We start from the raw sequence: 12,081 nt of genomic DNA, 5'->3' as shown, positions 1-12,081 counted from the left end.
TCATCATAAATAAGAAAAAGCACAACAGAGACTTTTTTCTCACAGAACACTGAAGAACGTATTCTTATGCAAAAACTGCTTGTGTCCTTTTAGCGGAGCTCCATAGAGAGAATTTTAACTTACTTTAAGTACGCATGGTTTTACGGCTTTATGGAAGGAGAGAAGAACTCATTTCAGAGGTTGGTTAAAGTAGCTAGAAACATCATCCCCTCCATGGAGGATCTCTACACTTCTATTTTCCCCCACTCACTCTTTGAACTGTTACCCTCTAGCAGTTTTAGAACTATCACAGTAAAAACAGCTTCTATAACAGAGCTATTATTGCAATAATGAACACTTATCTACAGTGGTATGAAAAAGTATATGAAACTTTTGGGATTTCTCCCATTTCTGCATAAAATCACCATCCGATGGTGATCTGATCTTTGTCAAAATCACACAGATGAAAAAACTTTCTGGTTTAACTAAAACCACCCAAACATTTATAGGTTTTCATAATTTATTGGGGATAGCATGCAAACAATGACAAAAGGGGGGGAAATAAGAAAGTGAAGTAGTGAACCCTCTGCCTAAGAACACTTAAAGAGCAACTGAAACCAATTTTTACTAAACACTTTAAGTCAGGTGTGTGCTCAATTACTCCAATTACTGATTAGGTGTTCAAAGCTACCCCGCCTACTACAAATCCCAAATCTGGTAAGAACTGTCTTGATGAAAAGCATTGTCTGATGTGCATCATGGCTCAGTCAAAAGAGCTGGCTGAAGACCTTCGATCAAGGATTGTTGATTTTTATAAAGCTGGGAAAGGATACAAATCCATCTCTAAAAGTCTGGATGTTCCCAACGAGTGGCCTTCAACCAAAGATGACGCCAAGAGTTCAGCGCAGAATACTCAGAGAGGTAAAAAAAACAACAACAAAAAAACTTGTGTGTATGTTAAAGACTTACAGAAATCACTGGCACAGTCCAATATCTCTGTGCACACATCAACTATATGTAAAACTATGGCCAAGAATTGTGTTCATGGGAAGACTCCACAGAGGAAGCCACAGCTGTCTAAAAAAAAAAAAAAAAAAAAAAAAAAAAAACATTGTTGCTCGTTTAATGTTTGCAAAAAGGCATTTGGACACTCCACAGAAATTTTGGCAAAATATTTTGTGTACTGATGAAACCAAAGTTGAATTGTTTGGGAGTAACACACAACGTCATGTGTGGAGGAAAAATGGAACAGCTCACCAACATCAACACCTCATCCTCACCGTGAAGCATGGTGGAGGGAGCATCATGATTTGAGGTTGTTTTACTGCCTCAGGGCCCGGACAACTTGCAATCATTAATGGAAGAATGAATTCAAAAGTTTATCAGGATTTTTTGCAGGATAACCCGAGGCCATCCGTCAGACAGCTGAAGCTAAAAAGAAGATGGATGCTGCAACAGGACAATGATCCAAAACACAGAAGTAAATCAACTTCAGAATGGTTTCAGAAGAACAAGATACACGTTCTGGAGTGGCCACGTCAAAGTCCAGACTTGAACCCCATTGAGATGCTGTGGCATGACACAAAATATTAAATGTGATGGTTCACTTACTTATTTTTCCCCCCTTCTGTCATTGTTTGTATACTATTCTCAATAAAATATGAAAACCTATAAATGTTTAGGTGGTTTTAGTTAAAGCAGATAGTTTTTGTCATCTGTGTGATTTTGACAAAGATCAGCTCACATTTAATAGTGATTTTTTTTTTGACTGAATCTTAAACTAATTGTCTGCCATTGACATTGCTGAATATTCAGTACATTTGACCTGCCAGTATTGGCTCTGAAAGCACATACAGTATTTCAGTGCCATTGACTGGTTATTCGCCACTCCCAGTCAAGATGGATTGGACGTCTAGCGCCATCAATGGCACCCAATGATTTAAAAATTTTGAACTAGAATCAGAACATTTTTATCATTGTAGTTTCCATCCATTTCTCAGTGTATTTGTTTTATGATGTAACTTTTTGATATTTCTTTGGCTCAAAGTGATGACATCACTTAACTACCTGTTGTTGCACATGCCATTTATGGAACGATATTTGCTGAGGTGGCTATACTGGCAGTCAGTCGGATGTGCTGGAGGCGGACATCCTGAGAGCTCCGCGATCAGCTCCATATGCTCCCAAGAAAGCAAACCTTTGGTCAAAAAAAGCATTTCAAAGAGCATCAATAGAAAAGCTGCTGAAGTATTTAAAAGAATAAACAGTCAAGTTATTTTTGAGCCTACCTGTTGATGTGATATCCCTTTTATACCTCTGCTTCAATTTTTTCCCAAGGCCTTGCAGAGTTGATTGAAAAACCTCAGCAGCTCGTCCAATCTCTTGAGTCTCAGTCTCAGTTTGGCGACTAAATGTAAAGCCACGGATGGACGATATGGATGAGCTTCGTCTATGCGCAAACAATAAAAGAAATGTGTGTAGTTAGGCGAGGATCTTCTTTGGAAAGGATTTTTCTTGGTCATAGAAATGTAACTGATATGGATGGGTTTTAGTTATAATTACCTTTGTCTGATAGGCAATGCTTTTCCATCAAGCATTTCAAGACTTTCTTGATACGATGACATGATTAATTTATTCATAGCTGTTGCTGTAACGTACATGACAATTTTTTTTTGAAAGAGTGAACAATATTAGTCAAGTCCTGTAATTTCCTGCAACTTGAGAGTACTTCACTTTTGTTTAGGCCCTATATATGATTTTTGCTGTGATTTGAAATGAGTTTGTCACAATGCATTTGAAGTGGAAGGGGTGACAGAAAATTAACATTTGTTAGTACTGTCGTTGGCAGAGAATGAGTTAACAAAAAATACATAAAGCATGGCAGGAATACATAACTACAAAAAAATAGCATTGATAACGAAATACTGAATATAGAAAATTAAACTGAAAAATGCTGTTAAAAATGAAAAAAAAAACTATTAAAAAAAAAAAACACATTATTAAAAGTAAATATAAAAAATGGATGGATTTCTGGATGGATGGATGAATTAAAAAAATAAAAAGGAAGAACCCATTAATAGATTTCTCCTTTTATTTAGGTTTATTTTTTTTGTTTCAAAAACTATTTCATAACATTTTTAATGTTTTATTTAAAATTTTTAAATTTCCATAGGTTCTTTGATTTTTTTTTTTGTAGTTGTTGAGTTTTTAAAATCTTTTTTTCCTTTTCTTAATTCAGGATTTTCCCATTTTTAATTATATTTTTCAATTTAATTTTAATTAAAAATATAAATGTCTTTATTTGATTAGGTACACATCAAATGGAGTGGATGTCTGCTAAACGCAAACATTTCAATTCACAGCAGAAGGATGATTTGACATTACCTGAGCACACGAGTATTGTCAAAGGCACTGACAGAGTTAAATGTAAATTTAGGCATCAATCAGTTAACTGTCATGCCTGGCATCGTGATCATGTAGATTTTTAATCACCTTGTGACATTATTTTATCCGTTGTAAAAACTAGAAAAAAGCTGTGGGAATAGTTGTTGCGTTAAAAAAATGAATAAATGAAAGTTGAGTTGAATATACAGTATACTTTCCTAAAAAAAATGAGTGTCACGTATGTTTAGTCGGTGTGGCTAAAAGATACAAAAAATACATTTGAAAAGTTGACAAAGTCATTAGCAACTAGTGATTATTTTGACTCTTTGAGCTTCATTTTTGTACACAACTGCAATTGATTGTAATATAGTACAGTATATTAACGGGGAGGGGGTGGGGGACTTACCATTGAAGGAGTTGACTTCATCATTTGATATCGTCGTGGAAAAAACAAAGAAGAAAATGCCCAAATGCATCAACGAGCAATGAGCCATTTTGAGTAGGTAAGTTAACAGTGACACCTTTTTCCTTGCTGCAAATACGCTTTAGTTTGGACCTTTCACAACCTCCCTATACATGTGGATGAATCAGTCGTCAAGGCTTAAATAAACCATCACACACTTGACTGAGTTTGGTGAGGTGGAGAAAAAGAAATGTGGTTCTTTCCAGTTTTGCCAGCTCCTAGACGTCTCCAACAACCAGAGAAACAAAATCTGACCAATGAGCAGAGGTAAGTATATTTTGCACAAGAAATGTCAGCTCAAACAGTTTAATCTGACAGAAATCAGATGCATCATAATTGGACAGATATGCTGCAGAAGCAACTATACTGATAAGACCTGACATTGTCAAAATACACTAACAAACACAAGATGACTCAGAATGACATTTCAGTTTTTTTCTAAGGCTGTTTTTCTAATAAATCATAAAATTACCGTATTTTCCGCACTATAAGGCACACCTAAAAGCCTTCAATTTTCTCAAAAGCCAACAGCTCTCCTTATAATCCGATCAGAGGTTGCGCTAGACTTTTTCGTTGTCTGTCATTTTGACTGACAGTGTCATAAAAATCCGGTCATAACCTATTTTTACCCGTCACTTACATTTTAAAATGATAATAATGACATATTCAATAGTATTTAGTTTTCATTCATTTTTAATTAATATTCTGTCCGAACAAGCTTAACAAGAGGCAAACAGACAGCGGAGTGCACCAATCAGCGACGGGCAGACGTACCGTTAGCAAAGCGACGAGGGCAGGACGAGGGACTTGCGCGTGGAAATACTGTAAATATAAGAGGAGAACAGAGTTTACTCAACATGGCTAGCGCGAGACAGACTGTTGTCAATGTCTCGTGTCGATGTGTTTTAGCTCATTTAAAACTGAATTTACCGCGGATTGGAACATATTCTCGGCTCTCCCGCCATCCGTGTTGTTGTAGAGACAACTTTCGGCGCGCAAGAGTGACGTTGCTCGTGAAGAACACGTCACGCAAATAAACAAATCTGATTTGTCGATTGATTTTGTAGCTACTCGAGAGGCTGTGTCCCAGACTTTTCTCTCAGTGTTTGAAAAATACAGGGAGAACAGTCTGGCCGTGCCAGGCAAACACTCAGTTGCCTTGACATTTTTCTGAGTAAGGTCAACGATGTCATGCATCAAGAGAGACAATAGCTAATTAATATGCTCACTCGCCACCCTGTGGTCTGGGGTGTAAATTGCAACCTGTCAAAATGACAGATGGACTTCAGTTTTTTCCGTCAGCTTTTTAAAAAAACGGTCAACGACGGAAAATATTCGGTTAACGTGACCCCTGAATCTGATGCGCCTTATATAATAGTTAATTATGGCATGACATTTCCTTTAGCGCAGCTCCATCTAATGGATGCATAACATTATGCCTTATAATGAGTGATTTCGACTTTATGACGCTGGAGTCTCATCCGCTATTTTGTCTGCAGTGTTTTTTTTTGTTTGTTTGTTTTTTTTTTAAGTTGCGTAAACAAATACCTGATTGTACCTCATAGTATTTTATTTTTTACTTAATTTTATTAATATAACTGCTAGAGATATCGATCGGGTCCGATTCCGTCATTTTCAAAGTATCGGAATCGGCAAAAAAATATCGGCCATGCCTTTTTTTAATATATAAATATATTTTAATTAAATCGTTTTCTAATTGTATTTAACGTTACAGACATAATATGTTACACTCATCCAGAGTCTTTAGTTTAGGCTTAAGGTAGGGTTATCAAAAATATCCCGATAACGGCGGCAATTAATTTATCAAAAAATGTGTCACGATAAAATAATTAACGCAATTAATGTATGCGCTGCACGACCCTCTCACTCATTGTCGCGCTCAATCTGTAATGATGCTGTTTTACCTATATAGAGAGATAAAAAACAGAGCAATATGTGTAGAGTGAATTTTGGCAGCCTTCAGAGCCTTTTTTTTAATTGGCTAAAGCCTTCCCAAAGCAATCCCTCTCCCTATGAATAGAAATATCATGGGAAGCAATGTGGGGAAGCAAAGTGGCAATTGATCTTTGTCTTAACACCTTAAGTTATTTCCCAAAGCAGAGAAGATATATCCATTGGTAGCACGACGCACAGTCATGGTTCCACTTCCCATCATGCATTGGGGCATGGCTGCAGTATCATTTACTGAAAGCTCAACAAATACACTAGATGGCAATATTTAGTCACAATATACAAAGTCACAAGTCTTTCTATCCGTGGATCCCTCTCACAGAAAGAATGTTAATAATGTAAATGCCATCTTGAGGATTTATTATCATAATAAACAAATACAGCACTTATACACTGTATGGTGAATGTATATATTTGTCCGAGTTTTATTCATTTTTTTCTTAATGCATTGCCAAAATGTATATGATCGGGAAAAATTATCGGGAATGATTGGAATTGAATCGGGAGCAAAAAAAAGCAATCGGATCGGGAAATATCGGGATCGGCAGATACTCAAACTAAAACGATCGGGATTGGATCGGGAGCAAAGCAAACATGATCGGAACAACCCTAATAACTGTCTTTTGGCGAAATGTGTATTTGATTATAATGTTTTGATTATAATGTTGACGTTAATGTTAATGACATTTGTTTTGTGATCCATGCTTTTATTTTGGCACAGGATGCGTAGAGCAGGTAGTACTTCCGCATTCAGGTAAGAGCGCACGAAGATGAACCTATTTGCGCACACAAAGAAGAGCGCATTTGATCCCACGAAGAAGTCACGCAGCCAAGTGAGAAAGAGAGAGGGGAAAGATTGCAGCTTAGTTTGCTGTCTAGCTAGGACGTAGATCAAAAATCTTGGCGAGGAAAGTAAAATCATGTATAATACATGTTTTTGGATAGTTACTTTGATATTTAGGGATACTTAAAGGGTTCATTCCGACTTATTAGTGTTACGTCGCCAGCGTAGAAACGGAACTCGTTCGTAAGCCGAGGACTTCCTGTAGGCTATATGAAAACAGTTTTAAAATAGGTCATTCATTGAAAGTGTGCCTCATACTCTGATGCACCTTATAGAGCGGAAAATACATTTTATTTTCCTGATTTGGAAAAATAATGTGACTCAAGAGTCCTGGGAAATATTGTCTTCTTCTTTTTTAGAGGCATTACCTAAAAAGTCAGTAAAAAAATAAACTGCTTCAATTACTAGTGTAGGAACACATTTCCTTTCGGGGAAAATTATTTTGGGTAGTTAACTGCTGCCACCTTCGATAGTCTCATATCTAAATTAACTCATCGGCTGACATTGACGGTAACTGACAACCAATCAAGTGGAACTTTTCATCCATCTGCTGTGAAGTGTAAAATAGTTTAAGTGGATAAGATTACAATAAAAACAAAAATTTGTATTTCAGAGAAAACAGTTTAAATGCAAACATCCTACCTCAAATAGATTTGACGTCTAGTAATAAAATCATTATAAATTTTAGTTTTTAAGAGCCACATTATTAGATGTCTATCATCGTAAATGGCGTTGAAAGAGTTAAGTACATGACCACAACCCCAGCCCATCCATCCAAGTCTTTTCCTAGGCGCAGTTTTAATGTTTAAACTGTGGTTTACAAAAATAAAACCTTTGTCTTTTTTTTTTTTTTTGGTATCATCTCAGCAATTTGTTCAACAAACTGTTTTTATTTATAGGGTGCACCGTTTTATAAGGTGCAGTAGTAGTAGTAGTGGTTGGGGCTGTGTAAAGGCTGGTTTATGCTTCTGCGGCGGACCTACGCCTTCAAGGCAGACCCGATTTATGACCCTCCGCCGTAGCCTGATGTGCACCTCCACAAAATCCTGACATAGACATCATCATTATTGACGGGTCAGCTCTGCCCTGCACTGCGCAAGTCCTTCAAGCAGTGAGCCGCCCATATCAAGAGGAGCTATTCACAAACACACGCACGCAGCGAACTAACGGTGGATTTCAGTTCAAAAAGTACGAAAGCTGTACCACACACAAACAGGAAGAATTGTCTCGGGAGTAATTTGTTCGAGGATTCAAGGTAATTATTATATATTTGAAACATGAAAAAAATGGAGCGATTAGCCGCTGAGGGATTGGCATTATAGTTTGCAATATTTACGTAGAATAAATGCAACCTGCTCGTTGAGAAGAATTGAGACTGTTTTACATCCATATCTATAAAGAATTCAGGGATTTAAGCATTTATTCACAATAATTTCAACGTAAAAAGCTCTTTGTTGTGGTAAGGCAACTTAAAGACGAGCTGCACATTCGCCGCATTTAGGTAAAATGAATGCTACCTGCACGGTTTCTTTTGCTTTTAACCAAGAATCGAGACTGTTTTACGTCCATATCTGTAATGAATTCAGGGATATATGCATTCATTTACAAGAATTTCAACATAAAAAGCTCTTTGTTGTGTACTTGTGATAAGGCGACGCCACAGTGAAGTTTTAGACAAGCCGCACATTCGACATATTTAGGTAAAATAAATGCTACCTGCACGTTTTTTTTGCTTTTAACCAAGAATCGAGACTGTTTTACGTCCATATCTATAAAGAATTCAGGGATTTAAGCATATATTCACAAGAATTTTCAACGAAAAAAGCTTTGATTCGACTCGGTCAGCTTTGACGGCCTCGCCAACAATGCAGGCCCCCTATTTATCAGCCTACGCGTCACGTCAACGCGTGGTGACATGACGTAAATTGACTGTGGATGGTCCACTCAGACTGTTGTTTCCGGTTCAACGCGAAATTACCACCATTTACAAACACTGTTGCGCTACACAAAAATATGGACAAAGCCGACGAGAGGATCATCGAAGAGGTGCGATCACCTGTACAGTGTTTCGTCAAGGCACAAAGATTGCCAAATGGCAAGCAATTCATGGAAGGAGATTGCTGAAAATACGGGGATGGAGGTCAGCCAATGCATTAAAAATAATGGAAGAAACTCCGAGACAAGTATGTGTTTTTTTGGAAGCGAATGGCCACACGAAGCGGTGACCCAGTCGGCCAAAAACTGCCAGCTTTTTATCACTTTATGTTGTATTTTTGGTTGGTGCTCTTTATCATTTATTTTGTACATATGTTTGCTGTGAGTGTATAAAGAACAGGTATGGTGTCAAAATTTGTTGATGTTTTAATTTTCAACAACAGACACTTCACACACTTGATACATCATCACTGATTGAGACTGCCTCAGTGCTTTTATGATAACGTGTTTATCATCAAGGCTTCCACCCAGTTTGGGAAGTTCCATAGACGCCAGAAATCTGCAATGGCTTCCCACTGGCAGGTTGTAGGACACAGCACAGAAATCGGACAAAACGCCGGACAGTGCAGCTTGCTGGCTTCCACCCAATGCTAGAATTTGTCATGTGACTGCTATTCTCTGTGCGGCGTCAACAGTCAGACAGACCACCTCCGCAACAGTCTTCTGCGTCGCCTGCACCTCAACTTTTGTATGATCCATATTTGTTGTTCAATGTTGATGAGCTGAAAATCCACATTCAGGCATTCCACCTCCGTTGCCATTGTTGTCTGACCGGAAGAAACTTAAGGAATTCGACATGAGTCCCCCAAACCCGCACAGCACCTCTCTAGTGGCTTGACAGTGTATTACAAAGCGTGTTCCCTTGACGCAAGGGATGAGCATTTGATGCAATTCGAATGCTCGTTTTATGACGTAGTGTCTACGCCGTCGCTACTCCATCAACACAATGCAGAAGCATATGGCTTAATGCAGCTCTTGATGAAGCTATGCTCAAGGGGATGTCATCCCATGATTAACCAGTATCGATTCATATATAAGGCGCATCAGTTTTTAGCGTGTTGAATTGTTCCTTGTTATTTTTTTCTTACCAAAGCCTTTTTTTATTGCCTTTTTTGATGTAGGGAAGATTAAAAACAATAAGTTGAACTCTGCTAAAATGTTTTAAACAGGCAGTGAGACATGCAAACAACTTTCTACGTGCGTAATTGGAGGCCTAGAAGTGGCCTTGAATACATTTTACCACGTATTGTGATGTCAGCGTTCAGATGTCACTGGCGTCAATCGTGAGTCATGGTCTGCTGACAGCTGAGAATCGTACTTGAAATTCACCCTTGACTGTGCTAATGCAACATCTTAAAGTTGTGTCTGTAGTGAGCTGTTGAGTCATTTGGTTGGGTAAATCGCATCTTTTTCTTTCAAACGTAAACTATCTTAACTTACTTTTTAACGGGCCAAAGGGTATTTGGAGTCCCCTCCAAAAGAGTTGGAACAGTAAGGATAAGCGGTTATTTTCATGAATAAGGGAAAAGACAGGAAGAGGGAACTTTTTGTTGTTTAACAACAAGTGTCTCACTGATGTATGTGCACAGATCCTTTGTGATTATAAGCAGATGCTTTCTTTAACTAAACATGTCTATCTTGCTGATGAGTTTAGCGTCTTACTTTAAAGATCTGTAACATTTTCTGTTGTCACTTCAGTTCCCCTTGGTTGTTCCTATTACTTCAGTTACAAGTAATATTCTAATCTTTTCTTACTTCTTCGGGACATTTCAAATATTTGTATTGAAAATAGGATTTTTTATTTTTATTTTTAAATGTATGGTGATTTAGCATTTAATAAACAAAGCACACATCTCAGTGTATGATAAATTTCCACACGTAAACATTCATTCGACCCTCTCCCAGTCAAAATGGATTAGACCTCTAGCATCGTCAGTGCCAACCAAATGAGTAAAATATTTACAGAATGTTGGTTGGCCAACATAATGGCCCTCTATAGGAAACCATGTCTTGAAACAAAATTGAGTTTTGACACCGCTACTCTAAAGGCCAAGTCATAGACTTCATAATTCACTGCGCCACGCCTTCAAGTAGGGGGCCATCCCACAATCCGCTTTAGTTATTCGCAGTCGGTCGCAGCGACACATGCAGCGATCCAACGCCGGATATAGGTTGAAAAAGTACAAAAGCTGTACCGCATACAAACAGGAAGGATTGTCTCAGGAGTGATTTGTTCGAGGATTCAAGGTAATTATTATATTTTTCGTTTTTCATAAGAATTTTGAACGTAAAAAGCTCTTTGTTGTAAGGCTGTCGCCACATTGTCTAAAAGACAATGTGGCGACAGCATCATTCTTCGACATATTTATGTAAAATAAATGCTAACTGCCTGCTTGTTTGCTCTTTAATTTAATTAATAAATTTATTTATTTATGTATTTATTTTCCCTTCAGGCATGACAAATTCAAATATACAGCATTTATATGTGTTAACAATAAATTCAACCCGAAAAGAAAAGGGCTGACAGGAAAAGCCGAAGCTTATTGAAACCCGTCCCCAGTATACCATATAGGACGCAGAAAATATCGAATATCAAAATTTGACATTCAGATTTCGTAGTGATTACAAGTTTTTTATAATAACCGTCCCCTCTGATTGTTTATTTTCCCAATAGTCCATTGTCGATCGTGGCAATGTGCTCGTTATGATTAAATCCAGTAGATTAGTTCATAATTCAGTAATTAGTTTATTCTGTTGATACGGTCCAGAGGATAGGGGATAGCTGAGGACCGATGGTAGGCCGTGTCCGCCACCCTCCTTTTGTCGCCTTCGTCGCAGTTTTCATTCCTTGCTGACTCCCGACGAACATTCATCTCAAGGTTGGGCAGCTTCGTAGTAGGTTGCATCGCCTTTCCGGTTGTGGACTCATGGCCTGGGGGACTGGCATCGCTAAGTCCTTCAGTAAGGACCGTCCCAGCGATCACTGTCCCACCTGGCACAATCAGAAGAGTAGCTGCCAGCAGCGCACCAAAAGGAAACATCCTCGATATCGTTCCACTTCGAGTGTGGTCAGACACAGTGGCCGCCATCTACCCCAGCTATCCTCCACAATACCCAGACTTTAAGGTGTTTTCTGGGCAGGCGCGTTGTCCAGGTTTTGACCGCATTGTAAAGATCTTGGGCAGGACAGTGGCCAATCGACCAGTTCCATGTTGTTACAGAATTTGAAGTCACTTGTCTGTGTATTTACAGCCTACAGATGATAGGTCCTTGTGAGTTCTGTTTGCATTGGCTTTGAGTCACCTTTGTTTTTTTTTTCCTCTTTTATTTTTGCCTTCCATTGTTTTGGGTACACTCTGTTTTGCTTCCAGGTTTGAGTTGCCACCCAGACATTATTTAACATTTGTACCGTTCTTATTATGTCCAAGAGTTATCTTGAGTCAGC

General features: G+C 38.2%; 1 protein-coding gene across 1 annotated transcript in view; it reads right to left on the bottom strand.

Annotated features, from left to right (window-relative positions):
• tpo (thyroid peroxidase) overlaps positions 1-3,857 on the bottom strand; it is a 32,762-nt gene extending 28,905 nt beyond the window's left edge. Inside the window, exons 1-4 of the mRNA XM_057858555.1 lie at positions 3,770-3,857; positions 2,542-2,626; positions 2,268-2,428; positions 2,047-2,176 (exon numbers count right to left, since the gene is read on the bottom strand). Coding sequence (XP_057714538.1) covers positions 2,047-2,176; positions 2,268-2,428; positions 2,542-2,626; positions 3,770-3,857 — 464 coding nt within the window. The remainder of the gene's footprint in view (positions 1-2,046; positions 2,177-2,267; positions 2,429-2,541; positions 2,627-3,769) is intronic.
• Between the last annotated feature and the right edge of the window lie 8,224 nt (positions 3,858-12,081).

The sequence above is a fragment of the Corythoichthys intestinalis genome, chromosome 15, assembly GCF_030265065.1.
Source record: "Corythoichthys intestinalis isolate RoL2023-P3 chromosome 15, ASM3026506v1, whole genome shotgun sequence".
In the NCBI taxonomy this organism is placed as follows: Eukaryota; Metazoa; Chordata; class Actinopteri; order Syngnathiformes; family Syngnathidae; genus Corythoichthys; species Corythoichthys intestinalis.
This window is presented reverse-complemented; position numbering and strand designations above follow the sequence as displayed.